Source organism: Cryptomeria japonica, chromosome 5, assembly GCF_030272615.1.
Source record: "Cryptomeria japonica chromosome 5, Sugi_1.0, whole genome shotgun sequence".
NCBI lineage: Eukaryota > Viridiplantae > Streptophyta > Pinopsida > Cupressales > Cupressaceae > Cryptomeria > Cryptomeria japonica.
The window spans coordinates 875,332,948-875,360,765 of NC_081409.1; the positions used below are offsets into that span (position 1 = coordinate 875,332,948).

The following is a 27,818-nucleotide window of genomic DNA, read 5'->3' on the forward strand; positions in this document are numbered from 1 at the left end:
CTTTGAAAACAATGGCACCAAAAACAAACTACTGGAAACAATATGATGTGTGCTGGGAAGTTAGGCCGAAAATGAAAACATAGTGAGAAATATTAGGGATTGGGGGTTAGCCATAAGATAAGACTCAACTAAAGGACAAGGTGTCGGGGGTTGAGATGGGCATGGAAAGATGGAGAAATTCAAAACTTCAATAGGTAGAAGGGAAGAGTAGAATTGGAAGAAAAGGCATACTAAAACTCTAATAGGTGGAATGGAAGAGTAGAATTGGAAGAAAAGGCATACCTGGGAAGGGAAAGTAAGGAAGACACAATTATAGACCTAAATTGATTAGAAATGGGACATTTTAAGTCTGCTCTGCTTAAAATTGCTTATCCTCAAGAAATTGTAGGTTTGGATGTTCCAATATATGTGGGCCTTGTTAGAATAATATTTTATATTATTAGTGTTAATGGTCAATAATGTATCTAATTGTTAGACATCTTAAATGTCTACAGTAATAGGTAGTTAGAAGTAGGTAACTTCTTTAATAGCTAAGATATTTTGTAATTACTATAAATGTATCTCTTCCCTCAGTTAATAAACTAAGATATTTTACCAGTGAATCTGATTTTCACATGGAATCAGAGCTAGGGCACGAAACCTATTTTTCTTAGAAAATCTGCACGTTTTTTAACGACCTAGGGTTTCTGCAACTTCGCCTAGGGTTTTGACCCTCTATTTCAAGGCGATTTGTTTTTTTGATTGTAGATTCTTGGTGGGTTTTTCGAAACCTCAATTGGGTCACCATTAGATTTTTTTGTGTATGCAGATTTGTTTTCACCTAGGGTTATGACCTTCTGTTTCAAGGCGAAATTTTTTCCGGTTACAAAATCGTTGTGGGTTTTTCGAGAGCTCAATTGGGTTGTCGTCGGATTTTTCTGGGTGCATCGTTTTCCATGCCTCGTTTTTTGAGACCGCGGATTTGACCCTTCATTTTCAGAAAAAATATTCTGATTGCAAATTCTTTCTGGGTTTTTCGCAAGGATTTTTGGGTCTTCGTTGGATTTTTCTGGGTTAGTTGAAAATTTTACCTCGAAAACTATGCTAGGATTTTTTGAGATTATCTCCTTCGTTTCAAGTCAATTTTTTTTAATTTGCAGAATCTTTGTGGCTTTTTCAAGATCTGAACTGGGTTGTCATCAGATTTTTCCTGGTCTTTCGAAAAATTTCTGCCTCAAAAACCGTGCCAAGGTTTCAGTTTTTGCCTCTGAATTCGACTTGTAGAATTTGTTTCTAAAACCCCTCTATTTTCATCATTTGGTTTTCGTGCATTCGTGCCTTCACTAGTTCGATCTTGGGGTACGTGATGGCATCGCTGACAAACATTATGCTCGAAAGCAGCCAAAAGTTCAATGGCCGCAACTACAACACTTGGAAGTAGCGTATATTGATGATTTTTGAGTACCGATGTCTTGATGTAGTTGTTCTAGGCACGTCTCAACGTCCAGACACTGCTGGAAAAGATAAAAACAAATGGGATGAGCGCAACCGAGAAGCCGTCATGCTCATCAAACTTTGTTACCGATGAGCAACTACCTTAGGTACCATTCGACAAAACTGCAAAGAAAATATGGGATCATTTGAAGAGTCTTCATGAAACCTCTGACAAGAGCATAGCATTCTTTCTTAAGAATATGCTCTTCACGATCATGATGGATGAGAAAACATCTCTTCAGGAGCATCTGACAAAGATCAAGGATATTCACGACCAACTGGAAGCTATTGGTCGAAAAATGGAGGAAGAAAATATGGTGGTCATTACTCTGAAGAGTCTCCTACGCTCGTATGAGCATTTCATCAAAACACTCGATATCACTTCCACTGATGTCGATTTGAAGTTTTCCAATCTTTATAACAAGTTTTTACAACAAGATCAGTGGCGACAACAGTTTGGAAGCAGTACTAGTTCTCCCTCCACCAAGCAAGCTTTCTCTACCATATCTTCTGCTAAGAACAAAGGGAAGGCTCAATCTTCTCAGCTGAAAGGCTTTGGTTCTTCTCAGGACAAGAAGAAGAAGAAGAACGTTCAGTGCAATTATTGTCACAAGTTTGGTCACATGAAGGCCGAGTGTTGAATTCGATTGGCTCTTGAACACAAGAAGCAGGGAGGGTCTCAATGGAAAGCAAATGTTGCCGAACACTCTGAGCAGAAAGAATCTGCTTTCTATGCTTTTATGGCCAAGAGAACAACAGATCCAGTACACTCTTCTGCTTGGTATATTGATTCAGGAGCTTCATGGCATTTTACTCATCGTCGGGATTGGCTCACAAAATTTGAACCATTTTTGGATTCAGTAATCTTTGGAGGAAGAGAAGAGTACACAGTTGCTGGTAAGGGCACTGTCCAGATTCACTCAGGAGGTAGAAATTTAATTTTTCTTGATTTCTACTATGTTTAAGGCATGGAACATAATCTCCTCTCCGTCAGTCAGATCATGAGGCATTCTCCCCAATTAGATGTTATCTTCAGTTCGTCCATCTGCAACATTGTTGATAGGGAGACTCACACTACAATCGCTATGGGACTTGAGGATCATGATTTGTATAGACTAGCTGATTTCGGTGATTCTCAAGAGCATGCTTTGGTTGCTAAGAGTACATCCATCAGAACACTTTGGCATCAACGTTATGGGCACTTAAACGTGCACTATCTCTCTCAGTTATATCGGGAGGGTTTGGTTGTTGGTCTACCTGAGATCCAACCACAAAATCATGGAGTTTGTGCAGCCTGTCAAGCTGGGAAGCAGCATCGGGCACCATTCTCGGATGGTGATTCTTGGCAAGCCCCAAAGGTCCTTCAATTGGTTCACGTTGATGCATGTGGGCCAATGAACACTCCATCTGTTACTGGTTGCAAGTACTTCTTGTTATTTGTTGATGATTTCAGTTGTAAAATGTGGGTGTATTTTCTGAAAAATAAATTAGATGTGTTCATTACATTTTAGTAATTTAAGGCCTTAGTTGAGAAAGAATCCGGTTCTCAGATTGTCACTCTAAAGTCAGATAATGGGGGGGAGTTTTGTTCCAATGACTTCTCTACATTTTGTGCTACACATGGCATTAAACGCCAACTCACCACACCATACACCCCTCAGTAGAATGGTGTAGTTGAACGTAGAAATCACACCATTACTGAAATGGCTCGTTCTATGATAGAACATAGAAATGATCCTAATAAACATTGGGCTGAAGCAGTTTACACTGCAGTCTATCTGCTAAATTGGTCACCTACACATGCCATAAGAAGATGACTCCCGAAGAAACCTGGTCAGGACGCAAGCCTAAAGTGGGCCATTTGAAAGTCTTCGGTTCTACGACTCATGTATGGATTCCAGATGCTAAGCGTGCTAAGCTGGATTCAAAGAGCCAAACACTTATGTTTATTGGTTAGAACAACAACCACAAGGCCTATAGGTTGATTGATGTAGAGACAAATCGTCTCATTTTTAGTCGCGATGTTGTGGTTGATGAAACTACTGGTCCATTTATGCCTTCTACTACTCCTAGTCCTGCGACTCAATCTGTGAAGACTCCTGATGTTGGTGTTCGTCTTCCTCTTGGTTCCCATGATGGGAGGGCTTCAGAGCATTCTGACTCTAAAGATGAGGAATCTACCGATCCAACACCACCTGATTTTCCACAGGATTCGCATCTAGATGACTTTGTTCCAAAAATTCCAGGTGATGTTGTTCCTCCAATGCCAGATGTTGGTACTTCTACCCTTAAGCCTAAATGGTGGGCCAAGACTATCAAAGATCTTCATGATGATGAGCTTATTGAGGGCAGATCCGCTCGTAGAAAGAGAAAGCAGCAAAATACAGTCAACCTTGCACTTATGGCCAACATCCACAACATCCATTAGCCCCAAACATATTCCGAGGCTAAAGGCATTCCTGAGTGGGAAAAGGCTATGGAGACAGAATACCATAGTCTTCTGAAGAATAACACTTGGTTTCTTTCTGATTTGCCTCTTGGGAAGAAACCTATCAGCTGTAAATGGGTTGACAAAGTCAAGTATCATGTAGATGGTACTTTGGATAAGTACAAGGCCAGATTGGTTGCTTGGAGTTTTACATAGCAGGAGGGCATTGACTACGAGTAGACTTTTGCTCCTATTGCCAAGATGAGTACCATTCGTCTTCTTCTCGCCATTGTAGCTCAGTTTGGATGGAAACTTCACCAAATGGATGTTAAGAGTGCATTTCTCAATGGTGAGTTGCAGGAAGAAGTTTATATGACTCAACCAGCTTCAAGGTTCCTAGTAAGGAACATCAGGTTTGCAGATTGGTAAAAGCCCTCTATGGCCTGAAGCAAGCCCCTCGGGCTTGGCACTTCAAGATTGATCAGTATTTGGTTGAACATGGTTTTCAATGCAGTCCCTCTGACACTAATCTGTATGTCAAACTTTCTGGTGATGAGATCCTTTTTCTTGTGTCTACGTGGATGACTTGATCATTACTGGAAATTCAACACATTTGATTGCCGCAAACAAATAGAACTTGTGCCAAGCTTTTGACATGACAGATTTGGGGCTTCTCCATTATTGCTTAGGTGTCGAAGTGTGGCAGACTGATGACAGTATCTTTATTTCATAGTCCAAGTATGCCCACAGTTTGCTGGATAAGTTTCGAATGCAGGATTGTAAACCTGCTTCCACACCTATGGAGAAAGGGCTAAGTTATCAGCCAAGTCTGATTTATCTGCAGTAGATGAAACAAAATTCAGACAGCTATTAGGCAGCCTCATCTATCTCACTGCCACTAGACTTGACATCAGTTTCGCTGTCAGCTACATCTCTTTCCTCGTCGAACTTCATTGTCACTACATCTGCAAGCTGGTAGAAGACGAATTAGTTCAGTTGCAGTATGTTCCGACAGCGGATCAGACTGCGGATACTCTCACCAAGTCTCCGAGCCCGGATAAGTTTGTAAAATTCAAGGGGCAACTTGGTGTTTTTGATAGATTGACCATTAAGGGAGGGTGTTAGAATTATATTTTATATTATTAGTGTTAATGGACAATAATGTAACTGGCTGTTAGACATCTTAAATGTCTACAGTAATAGGTAGTTAGAAGTAGGTAACTTCTTTAATAGCTAAGATATTTTGTAATTCCTATAAATGTATCTCTTCCCTCAGTTAATAAACTAAGATATTTTACTAGTGAATCTGATTTTCACAGGCCTTCCCACATTGCATCCTCCTTCGGAAGATCTTTCTGTTGAATCAATTACTTCTTGGTGCTTCTTGTGAGAGGAAAAGTTAGGCATTTAATAAAATCCATAAATCCCAAATCAATGAAGGTACAAAAATAAAGCATAAACAAAGAAATAACATAAGCAAATGCAAACCATCCTTCATATGCTCGAAATGATCACCTCCATTGTCCTTGCTTCTCTAATCAAATGGTATTTGGCTCTCAAACTCCAAATTGCAAATGTGTTGAAAGCAAGGGCGATAAGATTTGAAGATTACATATAGTTACTCAAAATGTGGATGTCAATGATGAAGAAATAGGCTCAATTTGTAGAGAAATTGGTTAAGGCGTCAAATTGGAATGAGAAATTCAAAAGAGGCAATTGAATTCAAAATTGGCATTTCTATGTTGAATTTATGACAAATTGCTATGCAAGGAATTATGACAAATTGCTATGTCATTTTATGACAAAATGAGTGAATTGTGGAGGTAAAATTGCCATTCGAAAATGAGGAAAGTGGAACGCTAAAAAAGAGAAGTGGGGGATAAATTAATAAATATTTATTTATTAATTTCTCCCACAAATCTCATAGTTAGGCAACTAAATAAATAATATTTAATTGCAAAATAGGAAAAAGGGAATTAGGATAATGAACTAATTCATAAATCCTAAAACAAATTAGTTAGGATAAAGGGATAAATAACTGAAAAATTATTAAACCCTAGATAGAAAAGGTATAAAAGGGAGAAATAATTAAAGAATTATTAAACTTGAAGTAGAATGAAAAATGAATTAGGTTAAATGATGCCATGATTAAGAACGATGATAATGAACATGATCAACAAAATGATTGATAAGGACTGAAAATTAACCAAATTGATAATGATAGGGACTGATGACAAATCGATCAAAATTGACAAGGATTGATGGAAATTGACAAATATTGACAATGATAAATGATGATTGATAATTGATAGGGATCAATGTTGAATCGATGAAGATTGATAGAAATTGATAATGATTGAAAATGATAAATGGTGTCTGATTAACATTAAAAGTTGAGCATGATCATGAAACGACAATTGAGATTGACATCGAGAAGACCTAATTCAAATTCGAGAAAATGGGTTTGAATAGGAAAAGAATGCAAAAGAATGACACAATGTTAACAGATGATAAAAATCAAATGTGTAACATAGAGGAAATGTTAGCAAGTGCAAAACCCTAAAAGAAGGTAACACGGACATGTTAAAGTATGACACCACAAGCATTCACCATTTCTAGATGCCTACACTTCTATTTCTTGGTTTCCTCTCCTGTACATCAATGATTGCTTTGGAAATAAAAACCAATTTGTTGTTTTCATCAATTAGAGGTAACTCTTTTGATAGTATAATATTTTTGTTAGTGCCTTTTTAGACAAGATACATGTAACACTTTATGAATCTTACTTCTCTATGGCAGCTCTGGCACATAGGCAACTTCACCAATCCTCAAAATTCTGTAAGGTTTGTAGAAATAAGGCTTATGTTTCTCAGATCCACTTGCCTTTAAAGAAGATTGTTTGCATGGTGTTGATATGTTTTTTATGCACATGCGAACACAGAATAAAATACCTAAAGGTACCTTATCCTCTCTTGAATAAAGTTTCCCGACTGCTGAAGATCTCGCCGAAGGATCAGTCGAGGCAACTCCAAGGTTTTGTTATGTAGGATCTCTACTCGTGGATAAGCTCTTTGTGGTATGATGTGATTTTGCTGGAATCACAAGGGGACTTACACTCGATGACCTGAACGTCTGATTTGCTGGAATTACAAGTCCTATTTACTAACTGGAAGACAAACAAATGGCAAAAGATGCAGGGTTTAGGAAGTCTACTCTACTACCTAGAATGCGAGAAGATGGATGAATGACTAGGTGGAGTCCTACTGGGCTGGGTCTCACCATCAAGTTGAACAATTCAACACCAACTCAGTGCGATCTTCTGGGGGATGCTTCAAATATATTCAAATTGGACACCTTCAGATATTGATCATCATTCAAGTTAATGCATGAACAATAGACGTGTAACGACTTGAGATTAAGCTCATTTTATGCCAATTGACCATGCAGGGCGCACTTACAATGAGTAAGAGGCTAGTGGTATGGATTAGACGGATTCCACATAGGTGCATTCAATGACTTCTTTCACTCAATTTAATTATCTATCATCTAAAATGAAGATTCAACAAGAGACCATGCATATTGCAACGAAAGGACATATTTCACCATATCTTCAATGCAAAGGAAGTCTTTACAATTAAGGCAACAATGTCTTGTCTTCTCTTCCTAGTCTACTCTAATTGCTATTCTATCTGCTATTCTACTACCTATTCACTGACTATCAACTAATTTCTCCCTATTGTCTATAAGCTAACCATTCGCCTTTACAAATGAGGAGCCAAGGCTTATATAGTGCCCTCAATACAATTCAATGGCTCAGATCAACTTGAGATCAATGGCCGAGATTTTACAATGCAAACCCTAATTAGGGTTTGTTAAAACAACTCAATTCTGGCCAATGAAATAATTGCATTATTTGGACACATGTCTTCTTTGGAATATTCGACCCAATGGATAATCGGGGTAGGTACATCGAAGTTTGTGCCATCTCCAATGAGTCAGGTACATTGAATCTGGACACGCTGAGGTGGACCAATCCGACTGGAGGAGTGATGACTGGGATGCCACCTTGTCTGACACTTGTAACTTGGTAGATGCTCAATTTGATGATGCTGAGAAGCTAACTTTAATTAACTCTTTTGAAACTGTTTGCTTCTTCAACGAACCCTTGCTTTAACCTCCTTTGTCTTCAATGTGCAGGATGGATGGTGTACCTTTCCTTGGAACGCTAGACTGGAAGATGTCGTCCTTGATGATGCTAGACTGGAGAAGGTCGTCCCTGATGATGCTGGACTGGAGAAGGTCGTCCTTGTCTTGGCTTGGTCTTCTTTCAACTGCAAGACAAACCAAAAGATGATTAAGGACACATAATAAATTCATTTCAACATAGTATTTTACACCTTAAATCATCAACAAGAAGACATCAAAATGAAGTTTGTTCAAGATTCATTCCAGGGACAGGCTTTATAAGAATTTCGCCCTGGACCCTCTGGAAGGATCAGGAGCAAATTTTGCATTCCTGGCCAATTTAGACCTCTTTTCAACATTACCTCACAATTAGCTCCTCGCCTGGCCCAAACAAGGTGAAAAATAGTAGTTTCAAAGGATTTCGCCCTAGACCCTCTGGAAGGGTCAGGAGCGAATTTTGCATCTTTGGACAAATTCCATCATGTCTCTACTCCAAAATGCCTTCCAAGGCAAGCATACGCTATCCTTCTCCTCACCAAATGTTGGGAATCCACAACTTGACCTTCCTCATGGGCAAACTAGGTGATTTTGGGAATTTCGCTCTGGACCCTCTGGAAGGGTCAGGAGCGAAATTCCTTCTTTAGGCTTCATTTTACACTTCCTTCAGCTCAATTCATCTTGCAAGGCTTAAATAACCTCCCTCCAGTCTTTTCATTCCTTAGGAATCAAAATCTTGCCTTGACACAAAGGGGAGATAGTGATTTTGATGAATTTCGCTCTGGACCCTATGGAAGGGTCAGGAGCGAAATTCACTCTTTGCTTGCCTATTCACACCCAACTTCATTTTCTTCACTTCACTTCATCTGGACTCCCTCACATTGAACCCATTTCCCAACTTGCCAATATTGGCTTGATCTCAGGAAGGCCTAAAAGGGAAAATTCGCTCAAAATCATGGCGAGGGACAGGACCTATCTAGGATTTCGCTCTGGGGACCCTCTGGAAGGGTTAGGAGCGAAATCCTTGTTTTAGCTCAAAATCTACATTTTTTGGTGACCAAAATCCATTCAAGGGCAATCTTAAGGCTTATCTTACCTAGGTCTAGGCCTAGCTTGGCACAAATTTTGGAGAAAATGATGGGTTTTAGGATTTTCACTCTGGACCCTTTGGAAGGATCAAGAGCGAAAATCTTGTTTTAGACTCATTCCTCCATCATTTCAACTTGAACTCACCTCCAAGACTAAGGACACATTGCCTCACTCCTATCTAGGCCATAAAAATCAAAATTTTAACTTGTCTTGCAAAGAAAGTAGGTGATCCTAGGATTTTCGCTTTGGACCCTTTGGAAGGGTCAGGAGCGAAATCCTTGGTTTGGGCCAATTTCCATCATTTTTCAACACCAATTAACTTCAAAAGGTAAGAACATGTCTCCACGCACCCATCCAAGCCATGAAAACCTAACGTTTGACTAGACCTGCAAGGAAAATAGGTGGTTTTAAGATTTTCGCTCTGGACCCTTTGGAAGGGTCAGGAGCGAAAATCACTTTTTGTCCCAATTCCTTCAAATTTGATAATCATTGATAAGTCAAAGTCATTCCTAAGGCCTTCTTTGATCCTGATCCACACTAGATTTGGCATAAAATTGAGGGAAAAGATAGGTTTTGCACAATTTCGCCCTGGACCCTTTGGAAGGGTCAGGAGCGATTTTCAAGTTTTCTAGCATGTTCATCCATCATTTCATCTCGAATTCACCTCACAAGGGAAGGAAACACCTCTCTTCTCTCATCCAACCCAAGTTTGACTTGATTTTGCAAGGAGAAAAAGTGATTAAAGAATTTTCGCCCTGGACCCTTTGGAAGGGTCAGGAGCGAATTTCTTCCTCTAGCCCAAAATCATCATTTTTGGAGACAACAACCAACTCAAGGGAAATCTCAAGGGCATTTTTCACCTTGATCTAGGCATGGTTTGGCACAAATTTGAAAGGAATATGTAGATTTAGGATTTTTGCTCTGGACCCTTTGGAAGGGTTAGGAGCAAAAATCTTGTTTTAGGGTTATTTCTCCATCCTTTCAACTTCAAATCACCTCCAAGACTTAGGACACCTCGCCTCACTCCTCTCTAGGCCATAAAAATCAAAATTTTAATCTTGCCTTGCAAAGAAAGTAGGTGAACTTGGGATTTTCGCTCTAGACCCTTTGGAAGGGTCAGGAGTGAAAATCTTAACTTGGCTCAATTCCTTCAACTTCGATGATTTCTAGCAACTTGAAGTCACTCTCAGGGGCATCTCCTTCTTGATTTTACCTTAGCCCTCACTCATCTAGCACAAAATTGATAGCAAAGAGAGATTTTGAGAAAATTCACTCTGGACCCTTTGGAAGGGTCAGGAGCGAAAATCTCATTCTTGACCCTTTGGAAGGGCCAGGAATGAAAATCTCATTCTTGACCAAAAATCATCATTCTTTCAACTTGAAACTTCATTGCAAGGTAGAATCTCACCTTTCTTCGCCCTAGGAACAAGGTTTTAAGCCTAAGAAAGGTCAAAAGGTAGGCTTGTAAGGAATTTCGCTTTGGACCCTTTGGAAGGGTTAGGAGTGAAATTTCCTTTCTTGGCTAAAATCCTTCAGTTTCATAACTACCAAACACTCTTAAAGGCAAGATCATGTTCATTCTCCTTCTCATCATGCCTTGGACATCAAATTTTAGTCAAATAAGGAAGGAAATGCATCTTAGAGAGATTTTCGCTCTAGACCCTTTGGAAGGGTCGGGAACGAAAATCGAGATTTTGGGCTAAATTCTTCATTTCTCCAATTCAAAACAACCTCAAGAGGCAAAGACATGCTATCTCACTTCCATCCACGCCATAAAAAACCAAGGACTAAACCTCCTTCAATGGAAAAATATGTGTTTTTAGGAATTTTGCTATGGACCCTTTGGAAGGGTCAGGAGCGAAATTCATCTTTTGGTCCAAAATCCTTTACATTTCAATGCTTTCAAACATTTCCAAAGGCCACAAGATGTCCATCCTTCCCTTCAAGATGCCCTGCAAGTCAAAATTTGGTCAAACTTAGGAGGAAATGAGCTTTAAGAGGATTTTCGCTCTCGACCCTTTGGAAGGGTCAGGAGCGAAAATCTCATTCTAGGCTAGATTACTCACTTTTCAAACTTCAAACCACTTCAAGAAGCAAACTTAGATCATTTTCCACCTAAGGAAGAAGGTTTCAAGGTCAAACAAGGTAGCAAATGAAGTTTATGATGAATTTCGCTCTGGACCCTTTGGAAGGGTCAGGAGCGAAATTTCCTTTTAGGCTAAAATCTTGCTCTTCAAAATCATCCTACTCCATCTCAAGGCAAGAACATAGCAATTCATTCCCCAACATGCCTTAGAAACCAACACTTAGTCAAAATTTGAAAGGAAATGAGAGCTACAAAGATTTTCGCTCTGGACCATTTGGAAGGGTTAGGAGCAAAAATCATGTTTTGGGTTGGATCCTTGACTTTTCCTATTTTTATCCTCTTTGGGAGGCAGACATAGATCCTTCCTCATGCATCTCCACCTTGGTCTTGACTCTTGCTAAAGGAAAAATGAGTGTTTTCAAGAATTTCGCTCTGGACCCTCTGGAAGGGTCAGGAGCGAAATTCATCTTCTTGACTAAAATCCTTCATCTTTCAATCTTGACAAGTGAGAATTTGATGTTTAAGGAGATTTTCGCTCTGGACCCTTTGGAAGGGTCAGGAGCGAAAATCCCACTCTTGGCTAGCTTCTCACTTAGGTTCACTTCATTCTCCACCAAACTTGATCAAATCAACTTCCTTCTTTCACTATCAAGATATTCCATCGCTCAACTAGGTCCAGGTAAGGTCAGACTAGGTTTTAATGCCAAAGGAAGGCAAAAAGCAGGATTTCGCTCTGGACCCTTTGGAAGGGTCAGGAGCGAAATCCTCATTTGAGGCTAGCTTTCATCATCTTGAGGACCATGCCTTAGAAGTTCCTAACTTGGTCAAGCTAAGAAGCAAAATAGAGGAAATATGAATTTCGCTCTGGACACTTTGGAAGGGTCAGGAGCGAAATTTACATTCTTGGCTCGATTCACCCTCAAAATGGCTTGACTTTGTTCTAAGCTAGATCCTTGATTCATTCCTTCCTTGTCTTAGCCAAATTTGCTTAACCACTCACTAACTTCCTGGAACTCAAATTGGACACCATTAGCAAAACCAAGCTTAAAGAAGACCTGGAAAGAAACCCATCTACTGACTCATCTTAGCTCGAGCAGAGCTTGCTATCCATTGATCCCTCTGGCAACACTCATCATGCAAAGGCTAATAGGCAAAACCCTAAAAGACCTAGAAAACAAACCCCAGAAAGCAACAAAAGTAGGGGTCCCCATTTGCAATGGGGCGATGTGTGAATACGTCACAACACATGGTTGCAATCTTACAAACACCATGTCTTCAATCTCAAATGTTCATTCGATCCTATGAATGTCTACATACATCTTGTGTTGGTTTTGAGCCTGTTAGAGATTATTCTTGAGTGACTTTAGAATGTCTTGGCTCTATTTGATCACATCACTTGCTCTTAGTACCCTGCAATTTGCTAAAATGAGATCAATGAAGCTTCGAGCTTCATATCCATACAAAGCCATGAACAAGGGCATCTTGATTGGCATGTGCTAGGTGGTGTTGTAATAACGCTCCCCCAAGTGGAGCCACTTGATCAAAGTTTTCTATTGATCAACAACATAATTTTTCAAGTAACCTTCCACTCATTTGTTCATAATCTTGGTTTGCCCACAAAATCTTCTTTTTATCCTTGACTTTGGCACCAAGAAGACTCTTCCCTTGAACAAAATGAGTTCATATCAGATGGTGTACTTGTCATCCGACAACTTCCCTTCCAATACATTAGTTGCAAATGTGCTATAATGATTTCATTCTTCCAATATGTGGAGATTTGAGACATGGAACACAAATTCAACCTTCTAGACAACACATTAGCAATGACATTCTTCTTTCCTTTGACGTGCTCAATATCAAAACCATATGCTTTGAGTTTACTCACCCAGTTTTGTTGCCACTCATTTAGATCCTTTTGTTTAAGAAAATATCTCAAACGGATGTGATTAGCTTTGACCACAACTCGGCCAGCCATGAATTATTGCTTGAATTTGACCAATGCCTGCATGATGGGTAGCATTTCCTTATCAAATTCAGAGCATTGCCTTTCCACCTTTGTGAGCTTCCAACTCTTAAAAGTAGTTGAGTGTTTATTTTGCATGCGCACAACCCCAATCCCTTCTCTTGATGCATCACATTCCAATGTGAAAGGAAGAGTGAAATCCAAAACGCTAACATAGGACATGAGCTCAATACCTCTTTCAGTTTGTCAAATGCACTCTATGAGTCCTTAGTCCATGTGAAAGCACCCTTCGTTTTTATGTTAGTTAAGGGACCAACTAGTTGGAAGAAACCCTTAATAAATCACTTATAGTAGCTGCAAAGGCTGAGTAGTCCTCGTAGCTATGTCAAGGTTCTTAGGGGAGGCTAGTATTGAATTGCTTTTTATCTTTTCCATGTCCACCTTGTAATGTCCCCTAATTAAGATCTGTGCATAACCAATTAATAACCAAGTTATAATTTTGTTTTAAGTAAATTCAATCTTAATTTAATAACAACTCTTGAAGCTCAATCCTGATCGTCAACCATTCCGTCTCTTTTCCCATAAGAGGTTCTTGCTTACCTAGGGAGCTCGACACCAGTTCTCTCTTAGGTCCCAGATTACTTGACTCAATCCTCTCGTCCTTAGGGCTCGCAGCCCAGACTTAGGAGGAGTCTTCACCCTTAGGGCACCCCTTGACTGGATTTATTCTGCCTCTCCCCAGCAGCCCATCTCCCTTGGGGATTTGGAAGAATATGGATTCGGTTGTTGATTGGATTGAATTTAGATTTTGCTATAATATTTGGATATTAAACTTAACATGCACTTGGTGAATAATTAACTTCATTGTATATTTAAATTAATCGTCTAACCATTGCACATTAACGTTTGTGTGATTATTCATTCATTCTACATTTGCTCGTATTGAACATTATTTCCATTATTTGGTGTATTTGAATTAATATATTAGATTAATTTCTTATGAATTTATTCAGTTTCCTTAATCATGGGTATATTGACCCATAGTCATTTATTCCTTAATTCAATTTATATTCATATAGCCATTGAAGGTAAATGAACTTAATTTAGGCAACTCAAATTTCATTAATTATAGATGCTCTTTGTATTGGAGTGTATTATAATTTAAATAGTATGAATTGTATTTAAATTGTATGGATGTATTGTAATGTATTAAAGGTGCGTTATATATTTTACTCATATAAATGTATCACAAAGTATTAATTAGTGCCTTATAGTTTAAATCGCATAAATGTATTGGAATATATTAAGAATGCATTGTAGTCTTAAGACCTATGAACTTATTGTATCGTAATGATTTTTGCATTATAATCTCATTCGTGTGAGTTGCAGGGAAGGGCGGATCGGTACTTACCTGGGTTGTTGATGACCTCCTTTACTATCGCTGCATACCCTCAGATTTCCCCCAATTTTCCTCTGTAACTTCCGCGTGCTTATTTTCTCCCTCTTATTCGTTGTCATCGGTATATAAAATATGCACCTGAACAATCACGTTTAGGGTTACGTTTGTAATGGTTCGGCGCCATAGAAGAGTCCCGTCGTTTGGTTTAGATCCTTCTTTTGGCGTCGAAAATAGAAATCGATTAGTTTGAAACCGATTACCTTGCTTGCCACATTTGGACTAAAGAAATTGCGCTTTGATATTCATATCGTATGCATCTCATTCGCGTGATAATAATAAGAATAAAAATACTAACATTAGATACGGTTTTTTTATTACAAATGGTCATTTGTCATTGTTTAAATATTACATATTGGGGGTTGGGTTATCACACACCTACACTTCCTTTGTCATGCCCCTCACTGTAAGAAAATAAAATAGCAACCTAAGCAAGATCGCCAAAAAGGGAAGCAAGTAATAATGGATAAGTTTGGTGCCTTGAAGGAATATTAATTACTATTATTATCTTCAGCAAATAGCAATCGAGAAGGGCAGAAGATGCATTTGGAAAGGCACCGGTTGGTTTTGAAAAGAAATGATTAATTAAAGAGGGACACATCACTTGGAGGAGTTGTATCCCTTGTTAAAAGTTGCAAGTTTGTGACTCTTTAACCCATTTTGGGGATTATAAATAGGCTGGGTCTACTCTTAGAAAAGACATCGAATAAAAATTCTTATTCTGAGTTTAATTCAGAAAAAGAGCAGCTATCTACAATATTTTGAAAAGTGATCGGTATGCAATATGGTTGAATTTATTATTTATTTGTTTATAAATCTATTAAGAAGCTTTAATTTATTTATTAAATTAAATTGTCAATTCATCAAGAAATATTAGTAATTATTTTTGATTTCCAACAAACAATCATATCTGGAATTAAATGTGAAATGTTTGATAGAGAGATGCACTAGTATTGGTTCCCTTATCAAGTAAGCCAACCCCAAGATGGTGTGCCATGCTGGTGTGCCAAGGGGACGAAATGGATCCAAATGCATTTTTGATATTGTGTTTCAATAGGGATTATCTATGATGATAATACTTGATGTTAATTAATTACAATTTTCTCTAAGTTTTATTGCAATTGTGTAAGATGTTAATTAGTTACAATTTTCCCAAAGTTTTATTGCAACTGTGTAATTTATTTATAGAATACTCTTTGTAAATAAATTGTATTGTTGGAATTATTATTTTTGGGCAAAATTTAGGTATATCCTCAAAAGGAAACATTGCACTCTTTGTGTTGATGATGTGCCCTAGATCCAAGATCTCTATCGTAGCAACCTGTTGTGATGTTTTCACACATCGCCCCATTGCAAATGGGGACCCATTGTTTTTTGTTAGGGTAATGTTTTGGTGTCTTAGGGTTTGTCTCTAGTCTCTTGCCTCTGCAAACAAGTCAAGTTTTTTGAAGGAGTCACCAAAATAAATAAGGAATAGTGGTCAAAGGGACGTTCTAATGTTACGGATGTGCTTAGAAAGGTCTAAGGAGTAAAATCGCAATTTCCTGGGGTCAATTCTGACAACTTCCTATTTTTTAGGAAATTTTGTTTTTTGCTTTTTTTCTAAATTTAGAAAGCTTTGTTTTTGGCATTTTGGGGCCAATCCAGGAACCTGCTTTTTCGGTCAGCTTTTTTCTAAAAATAAAAAGTTGCTTTTTTGCTTTTTTCCGGGATCACAAGTGGTCATTGCGTCAGGCGAAGTGCCAAGTTAGGAGAATTCATCTAGAACAAACTTTCAAATCCAAAGGAAAATTTCTAGAATGCTAATTGAAAATCATGAGAAATGGCTAAGTTTGGAGTCGAGATCAAGAAATTCCTTGTTCCTTGGAAAAATTCCAAGTTTCCATGAAAACTTCCTTGAGCACGTGCAAAGTCCGCCCAAACTTCCTTGGCATCAAGCAAAGTCTGCCCAAACTTCCTTGGCATCAAGCAAAGTCTGCCCAAGGAGTGGGCTAAGAAAGTGATTAAGTGTTAGCACTTTGAAGTTTGAAGGGAAAGAGTCAGAAATTTTGGTTTAAGTATGGTAACCAGGTGGAATTTCCAAACAAGCCATTAAGTCCACCCATGGTATTAGGAAGATTTCCAATGGCAAGTGAAGTCCGCTCTTCTTCAAGCAAGAATTCTTCATGCCACATCCAAGTCCGCTCAAAGACAATGGAAGAAAATATGGCTAAGTGTTGGTGGATAGCAAGAAAGTGTCGAGTCAAGATGGAGTTCACATGAAAATTCCTTAACCCTATGCCAAGTCCGCCTAGCAACATGACAAAGTTCCTCAACCCCATGACAAGTCTGCCCATGGCATGGTAGAAAAATTTCCTATCCTACTGTCAAGTCCGCCTAGGGAGGTTGGAATAGTTCCTTGTCAACATGTCAAGTCCACCTAGACGCATAGGAAAGTTCCTTATGCTCATACCAAGTCCGCCCTTGGTGGATAAGGGGAAAGAATTCAAATTTTTTTGGCAAAGTAGAAATGGATTAAAGCAAAAAAGATAAAGCATAGGGAAATTCTTCTAAGTGAAAGAGGAAAAGAGTTTGAAAGTTTGGCTAAAAATTAAAACAAGTCTGAAAATCAAAATAAAATTCACCCAAGTGTTGACAGATTGCAAAGTGGTGAATCATGATGAAGTTCTTATGAAGTTTTCCTATCCAAATGCAAAGTCAAGTATAAAGATCACCCAAGGCATGCATCAAGGAAATTTCCTAGAGCAACATCAAGTCCGCCCAAGGTGAGATGGAAATTTGGTTAAGATGAATTAAAACAAGAAAAGCAAAAGAAAAAAGATGAAAACAAGAATAGAATTCGCCTAAGTGCTGATGACAAGGTGAATAAAGCAAAGTCAAAGGCAGGAGTAAAATTCGCCTGTGTTGAGAAAAGGAAATTCAGAATTTTGGCTAAGTGTTGGATGTCAAAAAACAAGATATAGTTTTCCCAAGGAGAAGTTAAGAAATTCGGCTAAGTGAGGCGACATGGAAGGAATTTACAATCAAAAGGCAAAATTTCCAAAGCAAGTCTAAGTCCGCCCAAGGAAAAATCAGAAAATTGACTAAGTACCTTGGGGAGAAAATTGTATAAGTGTTGATGCCTTGTAGGAAAGTTTGAAAGTTTGGCTAAGTGTCAAGGAAATTCCTCAAGCAAGAAGCGAATCCGTTCAAGAAAGATGAAAGAAAATTCGGCAAAGTGTTGGTAGATTGAAAGAAAAGTGGAAACCAAGTGCCAAGTTTGCCCAAGGATAGTCAAAATTCCTTGTCCAAATGTTATTTGCGCCTTGGGAATAAGAAAAATTCTTTGACCCAACATCAAGTTCGCTTAATCAAGATGAAATTTGGCCAAGTGTTCAAAAGGTTCAAAAGGCTAGAAAATTTGTCTAAATGTTGGAAAAGTTCAAAATTGCAAAATTCTAGGACATTTACCGGGAGAATTTCAAAGCCAATTTGCAAAACAACTTTCACTTCAAATCATCTTGCTTTTTTATGCTTTTTAGGGGCAAATGCTTCAATTTCCAAAATTTTCATAAGTTAAAATTAACCTTTGAAAATTTCTTCAAACGTTGCACTCTGGGCTGGAAATTAACATCCAAACCCCTTGTTGTTTTTAACATAGAATTTTTTTATGATTTTCAGGTGGTAGATGTCAGATCAGGAAGGGCTTTCCAAAAAGGTGCAGATGAAGTTCAATAGCAAAGGAACCGATTGGAAAGATGATTCCACAATGCATGGAAGGACAACATTGACACTTCAAGGTGGAATCCAAAGATGAATGGAACAAAGAAGGACTTACACTCCATCAAGACATTCAAGAAGATTAAGTCATACAAGGATGAAAGGCTCTACATTGACCTTGGATTTCTTTTGGAAATCCAAAATAAAAAAAAAGAACTTGTCAATATGGAGGATTGTTCAAGAAGCACAAGCTCAAAGTGAAGATGAAGATTAGTTCAAACATGAAGAAAACTTTAGAATGATGGTGAACCCAAAAGGTTCCACACCAAGGAGCGCTAAGTTCAATGAAGAAAATGTTCTAATCATCTTGAATTTCCTTTGGAAATCCAAGAGTAAGGTATCAACACTTCTTCATGATGGGGAATCAAATTCGCAAGGCAAGTTCAGGTGGCATCCTAGTCATCAAACAAGCAATCCAAGGGTTCCAAGTCAGACATGTCCAGGTGTAATGAACCAAACTCAACAAGTGGAAGATATTAAATGGTTCCCATTTTCTCATTGGTTATCCTAAACATTGTAATTTTCTCATTGGCCAAAATGATTTTTTTTGCAATTAACCCTAATTAGTGTTTTATTTGTTAATCTTGGCCATTGATCTTGGATCAACCTGGGCCATTGCTTTGTAATGGGGTGTCTATATAAGCCCTCATCCTCTCATTTGTAAAGGGAGAGATTTCTGAGAAATTGTTGTAGTGATACTTCTTAACTTCTTAACTTCTCAAGTGCTAAGACATAATTCATTGTTCAATTGTTGGTGAATTTTTGTCTCCTTTTGCTAGTTAGCATGGTTTCTTGGCTCTCAATAGAATAGATTTCATTTCCAAGTTGTTAGATTGAATGAAGGATTTGATAGAATTGCTCAATGTGGAATGATGTGTTCATACTTTTGATAATTGGATGATTTTCAGTTATCGTGCAAAGTTAGCCTGAACCAATAAATGAAATTTAACTTCTATCGCTATATTCATTGTTCAAAATGTTGGTGAATATGAGTGCTATGAAAATCTTTTGAATTCCTTAGAAGATAGCATTGTTCTTGTTTAGTTGTTGAATTTGGCGAAGCAAGAATTGGTTTAAATTCCACTTTTGCAATTTCCATCTCCAGAGTTCATAGGATTAGCTTTAGGATTAGAATTATCTTCCTAAACCCTCATCCTTTTGCCTTTTTTTTCCAAGTCTTAGTAGAAATAGGATTGAAAAGAACTTATTGCAAAATTATTTCAAAAAAGAGAAAGTTACAAGTGTCGGCAATCAACAAAATCCTTTGATTGATTCACTCCTCGAACAATTGTGTAAGTCCCCCTTGAGATTACTAGCATATCACAACGAACCAACTGAGACTATCCGCATGAAACTGGAACCATGGAGTCGTCTTTGTGATCACATAGTCCATTTCTTCAGCACACAGAAGATTTTGATCAAGAGAGAATAGGATATCTTTGGGTATTTTATTTTGAGTTGCACTTGCATAAAAAACCCAACAACACAACCTCGCACTTTGACTCCTTATCAAACAACTTTTGTGCTTACAAAATTCCCAAAACTCATCAATGTACTATAGGTGCTCCTCCCACATTTTGTTGTAGATAAAAATGTCATCAAAGAAGACAAGGACAAGATTTCTTAGTTGCTTGCAGGAAAAACTGATTCACGCATGACTAGAAATTCATTAGAGCGTTTGTCAAATCAAATGACATGATGAGAAACTCATAGTGCTTGTAGTGACATTGAAAATCCGTCTTGTGAATGTCCTCCTCTTGAACTTTGATTTGATGGTAGTACAATTTGAGATCTATTTTTGAGAAATAGATTGCTTTGTGAAGTTCATCTATCAACTCATCTATCTTGTGAATGATGTATTGGTTCTTGAAATTATTCTTGTTTAGTGCTATGTAATTGATGCACATTTGCGTTGTGCCATCCTTCTTCACCAAAATCATAGGGGAAGCAAAGGGACTTGAGCTACCCCATTTCTAGCAACTCCTTAATGGCCTTTTCAATTTTATCCTTATATCTGCGAGGGTAGCCATACATAGTAGTGATGGTGAGATTAGCACCCTCCTCCAACTCAATGACGTGCTCAAACCCTTTGTTTGGCAGTCTCACTAGAGGAATGTTGCTAGATACTTTACTATGCTTGCCCAAGATACTCTATATGTCCATATGATATGCCTTTTTTCCTTTGGTGGATTTTCTTACAATTACCAAACATTGAGCTTCTCACACAACTTGCTTGTGGCAGAAAATCCTCTTTGTTCTCTTAGTCGACACAATCCTTGGGGCTTTATTTGTCATTCCCTGCAATACTACCTCTTTTCTTTCCACGGAAACTTTAGTTCCATGGTTTGGAAGTTTTGTGTAATCTCTCTTAATGAGCGTAGCCATTGGGCACCTTGGACATATCTGTGTCTTCTATGTTGACAACAAACAAATCCTCGTTCATATTGTAATTATTGAATTATTGTATGCACACTCTACTTGTGATAGGATCATCTCCCAATTCCCTACCTTTTCATCCACCAAGTTAGAAACTATTCATCCAATCATTGCCTTAAAATCTTCTATCTTTGCATCCATCCTTGTCAAGTTTTTATTCTAAATATTGTTAATCTTTACCCTTACTTCATCCAAAGTTATGGTATCAATCTCCTCTTTTGATGGATCCTCTTTGTAAAGAGTCTTTCCAAGAGTGATAAGATTTCTTTGCTTGCCTCTTGTTGAAGACCACACCATGATGTGACAAAATAATTTTGTAATAAATTATACAAAATAAATTCAATCAATGTGATTTTTTTTGTAGCTTACTAGAGCCTAAATCTCACTTCCCAAAAAGATCTCCAAGAATTTTGTTGCTTTTTGTAGCCTTGGGGGAAAATTTAATGGAAACCTAAGTTTTGCGACAAATCACAAAAATCAAATCTAGTCAATTTTGATTTTTTTATTGTAACTTACTTGGGGCCTAGATCTCACTTTCCAAAAAAAGCTCCAAGAATTTCAGCAATTTGTTGCTTTGGGAGCAAATATGGTGAAAAGCCTAATTTCCTAATAACTTTTCTAAAACTCCAAATTCCTCCAAAATAGGATTGTGATTGAATCAATGCAGCCTTGTTCAATCCTCCATGATTGAGGAATTGTTTATCTGATTTGCCTCCTTAGGAGTGAATTTTGCGAAAACTCTAGTTTTGCAATAACTTGTTGAATTTTGCTCTAAATGCCCTAAAATCTATATACTATAGTAGCTTCAGTATGGCTTTGAAAAGCACTTTAAAAATTAGAAAAAAATTCTCCAAAATTAGAGAGAGGTGTTTCTCAAAGTGATCTCCAAAATTAAAAAATTGCCTTTTTTTTGCCTTCATGATGCCAAGATCATGTTCTAATATCACTTGTAATGGACCAACTTGCACATTAAAAGAATATAATAGGAAATATGCTGCAAATACTTGATAATATTACGACACTTTGAGGGGCAACCTCCTAATCCACTTCAAGGGGGACACCTCCAATAGTCTTCAATAAGAACATAATACTCAATGTGATGATAATAACTAACTTTTACCTCCTATGTTTTACCATATTTATGCTCTAGATGCCACTTTGTTCAACTTAACTACTTGTATAATACTATATTAATGATTATTTACGTAGTTAAAAGTTAAGATATATCCACACACTAACTACCTAACCCTATACAACTATAGGATTAAAAGCATAGAAAATATATGGTCTAATGGATGGTTGGTATTGTGGCATGGTGGACTCTTGATCGCACATTGGAGTTTTGGCATGATGTAGGTGCTTTTGGGAGAAAGATATGCTCATTGGAGCATATGGTTTTCTAGGAGTAGATGTTAAAACACGATGTCTTGTGGAGCTCTTGATTTTATAGTTGGAGCTTTGGTGATGATTTGTGTTAGTTGTCTTAGTATTGAGGACATTGGTCATGTGCTTGGGAGCTTCATGATAGTGTGGTGTTACTGGTTATAGGTGTTCATGGATATTTGGAGACTTGGGTGAAGTTGGAGCTCTCTTGGGTTTAGAGACATTTGTTGAGACAATTACTTTTTAGAGTTTTCAATAAGAAGATTGAGGAGCATACACTTATGTTGAATGTAAGTTCAACATGTATTTGATGAGGAGATTGTTCTCGGAAAGAGTCACGATGGTTTTGTGCATCTTGGAGGAGCAATCTCATTCCTTGGTCTTGGCCTACTCAAAATATACTTATTTGATAGGTATTGCCCACCTTGTTTTTAAATGCATTTTGTTTTATGCTTTGTCTTTTCATGGAGATGAATGTTGAGCTATGGTTGTTAGCTCAGAAGGGTTCATTTGAGGAGTGTTTGGCATGCTTATCAATTTGTGCATATAAGTTTGTTTATGATGTCATTTATGAAGATTTTTTGGAGATGTTATTGGGCTTATTCTTGGCTTTGGGAGTGGATATTTGGTTTGATCTTACTTTGGCTAGAGAGGCTTACTTTGTAGTTGTTTATATAAGGTACATATGTTTCTTGGAGTTTGATCGATTGGATGTTGTTAAGGCATTTTACTTAGGGTTGTTAAGGAGGCCCAACTTGGCAAAACTTAGCAATTTGACGTGTTAGGAGAAAGCCAGGTTATGTGATATGACCAGTATGTTTTCTCTCTTTATTCTCTTTATTCTTGGAAAACTTGGAAGAGTTATGGTGACTTGTTGGAGATTATGCTATGGCCTTTTGTTGCATGTGTGGATCATTCTAAACTTTTTTGGGTACTACTTGGTTTTGATTATTAGCCACACCTCGGTTTGAGTGTTGATTGGTAGACTTGGTATACATTGATCTTTTGTTAGATTTGATATTACGTCATGTAGTGGAAGTTCTTGATGTGTACTTCATCAACAAGTTTTATATAGGGAGCTTATGATTATAGTTTATGGGTTGGATATGTTGTTGGCATGAGTTCTGATGTTTTGGATACCTTGGAGGTATAGATGGTTGGATGTATTAACATTTGTTGTGGTCTATTTCTAGTCATGTGGGATTTTTCTTTGGCAGCAACTTGTAGCCTTTGTTATCACTTGGATTTGATGCTTGTATTCTTTGCATTGGTGCATCTTCACCCTTTTTTCCCATACATGGCATGTTGTAGGACGAGAGGAGTTCTTGCTTGAGATGGTGGTAACCTTGGATGTTATTGCAAGTATCTTGATGGAGCACAAGAGCTTGTTGGATATTCATGCGATTTCATGGTTGGCTATGATGATTTATTTCATTGCTTGACCCTGATGCAATGTACATAACAAGTGGGAGATTGTTGGGAAAAGTTGTTCTACATCTTGCATAAAGCTTATAATGTAAACCTAGCTACAAGGCCTCTTCTACAAGAATCATATTATTACCGACTACCTTTTTAATTTTAATGTCCCCTATTTATAGGTTGTCAATTCCCAAAGGGAAACATACATTTTTACCTACCATGTTACAGTAATTACAAATTAATGACTAGGGTTGCTCATAGCACAATTAGGCATTGTCCTTATTCAAGCGTAATCTTAATCCCCTTCTAATTCTCAACCCTGGATGGGGACTTGCTTGTCTAGGGTGCGATGATACCATCTCCCTCATGCAACCCAGATTACTGTAACCTCAGTCCATTCATTCTTGGGGCCCACAGCCCAGATTTCAGGATCATGAGTTCTTTCACCCTCATGGCTCATCTATCATGAGATGGTTTTACTCCCACTCCTCAGGAAAAGGGAATTAGAATTGGTTAAGAGCTTGGGACTGTAAATATGTCAATATCATGTTGTACTATGAATCTATATGAAATTAAGTATGACTATCATACATATTGCAGTCTATATTAATATTACTATTAAATTCTGCTTAAGAACATTATCATGCTTCATACATTAAGCATACATATTAAACACATCCCCATGCATACCACCAAGAACAATGATGTTACTGTCTGTAACTTAATAACATTTCTGATCTGATCTGATCCATGGCGTTGTCACTAGATGCTTTTGATTCCTTTCCTTTATATCTTTCAGTGTGAGGGAGAGGTCATTAATATTACTATTAAATTCTGCTTAAGAACATTATCATGCTTCATACATTAAGCATACATATTAAACACATCCCCATGCATACCACCAAGAACAATGATGTTACTGTCTGTAACTTAATAACATTTCTGATCTGATCTGATCCATGGCGTTGTCACTAGATGCTTTTGATTCCTTTCCTTTATATCTTTCAGTGTGAGGGAGAGGTCACACCTTTATCATGTATGCCCTTTGGCAAGAGACACACCTTTTCACCATTAGCACCCTTTTAAAGAGTGCAACTCTTCATTATTTCTGCCCTTTGAAAGGGACACAATGTAAGAACCCAACTTGGCTCTCCTCTGCTGACTGTTTCTTTTGAATGCAGTAGATTTGAATTTGTTTTGGTTTTTGAATGTTTATGGATTTTTTTTTGTTTTTTTGGTAATAATGAGCAATGATACAATACTGAAATAAACTCCTATGCTTAAAATAATACTGAAACAATAATATTACTACTGGAATTAATTTACGAGACTATCAAGGGAATGTTTGTTTTGTTTTATGGCCAATATGCCTGAAAAACAAATTCATTACAATGTAAGATAAAAACCTGATTTTTGCTGTCCCAGTAGATGAAAAAATCTGCAAACTGCAAATTTTAATTTTTAAATTTTTTACTGTTCACGTAGTACTGTAGCAGTCTCCCAGTAGATGAAAAAATCTGCAAACTGCAAATTTTAATTTTTAAATTTTTTACTGTTCACGTAGTATTGTAGCAGTCCATACGGCGGCACTGTTCACGAGGTGCTGTAGCAGTCCGTACGGCGGTACTGTAGCAATTCGTACCGTACTTGTTAATCACCAAAATTTCTTCAATAAATCTGCAATAATTTCTCATGAATTTATTCTTCAATTCTGTGCAATTAGATGCAAATAAGACCTCTAAATGAAGTCTTCCTGAAACCAAATATCACTGAATATTTCATCAGCTCAGATGGTGAACATTGAAGCAACTACGTCCTCCAATGGTGGCTGAAAACCCTAGTCTCCAGAGCAAAACCCTTTCAATTTCACAATGTCAAAATAAAATAGCCATCCTCTTCTTTCCAAACTCAACGCTATATATCCTTTTTTTGCAAATCATACCCTAATCCTCTTAATTACAATTTTGCTTGTAGTTTCATTTAATTTCACTTTGGGTGTCAAAACGATTTAATCATTAAATGGGCATTTAATTTTAATATTTCAATAGTCTGGCTCAGATAATTTAATTAAAAACATGGCTCCGTCTAATGATGAGTTGACCCTCAAGTTAAGTGATTATAATATAAAGTCACTTTATAACTTTATTATTAAATCACTTAATAATAAATGCTAAGTTATTCAAACTTGTCTAACTCCACGAATATTTTGAATTTAGCTATGCCGTCTGAAACTGGAGCTCACCAGTTGACCACCCATATGACCGTGATGTCTGCTAAAAATAGCATGGGTCCATCTCCAACTGCTAAAAATAGCCTGGCCAAGCCAAACTCAAAGCAAAACTCATCATAAACAAACTCTGGCAACCCAGAAGTGTACTCTGCTCTGTCCCCGGAAGATCTCCACGCCAAGGTGACCCTCTATCCAATCCTACTAGCCTACGAGGGTCTTTGATAGGCTAATCACAAGCTAGAGTGATGTCTCTAGCTAGAAGGGGACATCACACACAACCTTTGACAATCAGATCTGCACTTCTTATTTAAATCAGACCTGCACTTCTTATTTAAATCAGACCTGCACTGATTCCCAATTATCCCCGCTTCAAAATGAGCTCTCATCTCCCTTTTATACCTCATATTTGGGGGAGACGCAACTTATCATTTCATGCCTTTTGACCATTCATTAACTTCAATCAAATTTTATTTATATTTAATTATATTTTTTTATATTTTAATTTAATTTTAATTTTTATTCTTTTCTATTTTAATTTTATTATTATTATTCATTATTAAATTACATTTCAAAGTGGGGACATATTGTGATGTCTTCACACATCGTCCCATTGCAAATGGGGACCTCCACTTTTCGCTTTTTAGAGTAGAAGTTTTGCCTAATTTCCTAGTGTTTGCCTTTTGCTGATGAGAGGGTTTTGAATTTTGAATAGGATCATCTGTTTGAAATGTCAAATATTAGAGTGATCTTGCGTTTTGCCCAAGTCTAGGGGTTTCCTTAGGGTTTTGATTTATTCTTGCTAAGTGTTGAGTTTCAATTTTGCCTTGACATTTGAGTGTAAATACGTATTTGAATGTCCTCGTTGGTGATGTTTAAATGGCTAGGTGTTTTAGGTTCTTTAGGAGTTGTTTTCTCGCTTCTAGGAGGTTGTTCAAGTTGATTTTGCACTTTATCTGGATAGGTTTCCTTGTGTTTCACTCAAATTTTGATGAATTTGCTTAAGTCCCGATGCGTAACGATGGAATTTTAAGTGTCCAGATGATTTTGAGTGGTTAAATTATTAAATTCCTGATGAAAATTCATGTTCTAAGAGTCAAAATGTCAAAATTCCTGATGGGAGGTGTCTTTCCCCCACATTTCCGATGACCCATGATTTTCCCCCACTCAAAATCCTGACTGGTGGTGACTTTGGATTCCTGATGGACCCAATTTTTCCCCCACTCATTATCCAGACATGGGGTGATTTTCCACTAGAGGTAAAAATTTGAGTAAGTGTGGGAATTCTTGCCGACAACCCATGCTTTTCCACTAGGACTCCGGATGGCTTTGATGACGACTAAAATGATGATTCCTGATGCCTATCGATTTTCCACCAAGATTTTTATGACGAGATTTTAAGGATATTTGTGTGGATTGAGATTCCAGATACAAGGCGAATTTCCACCATGATGATTTTGATGATTTTTTAGGTCCGGATAACTGTCCAGACAGGGGTCGATTTTCCCCAAAGGTGATTTTTTGAGCCGAATGACATAATTTAGTCTGGATTTTGACTCCAGACTTGGATCGATTTTCCTTTGGAGGCATTTTTGTGCAAGTTTGATGAGATTTTATTGGGATTTTTATCCCAATGCGGATCGATTTTCCCCAGATGTGCATTTTTAAATATTTTAATTATTTTAATTTGGATTTTTTAATCCAAATTTGGATTGATTTTCCCCATGGGTCAATTTTGATCCAAATTTTAAAATCTTTTAAATAAATTGACCCAAATTTAATTGTTTTTACAAGTGTTGACGATTATTTAAAAATAAAAACAATTATTTAATGACTTGCAATTTAAAAATTAAAAATAAAATATTCTTAGGCAAGTTGATTTCCAACACAAGTGTAAAAGTGCAAATGTTTTATCTC

The 27,818-nt window shown here is 37.4% G+C and overlaps 1 protein-coding gene across 5 annotated transcripts in view; it reads left to right on the plus strand.

Annotated features, from left to right (window-relative positions):
• Nucleotides 1–27,818, plus strand: part of LOC131067395 (probable E3 ubiquitin-protein ligase XBOS32) — a 96,038-nt gene that overhangs the window by 46,379 nt on the left and 21,841 nt on the right. Inside the window, exon 12 of one of the 5 annotated variants that reach the window (XM_059221812.1) lies at nucleotides 25,239–25,297. The exons of the other annotated variants lie outside the window; for them this stretch is intronic. Within the exon in view, the coding sequence (XP_059077795.1) occupies nucleotides 25,239–25,246 (8 nt within the window). The 3' untranslated portion in view covers nucleotides 25,247–25,297. Of the gene's footprint in view, nucleotides 1–25,238; nucleotides 25,298–27,818 lie in introns of those variants that run through there. 5 annotated transcript variants of the gene reach the window in all.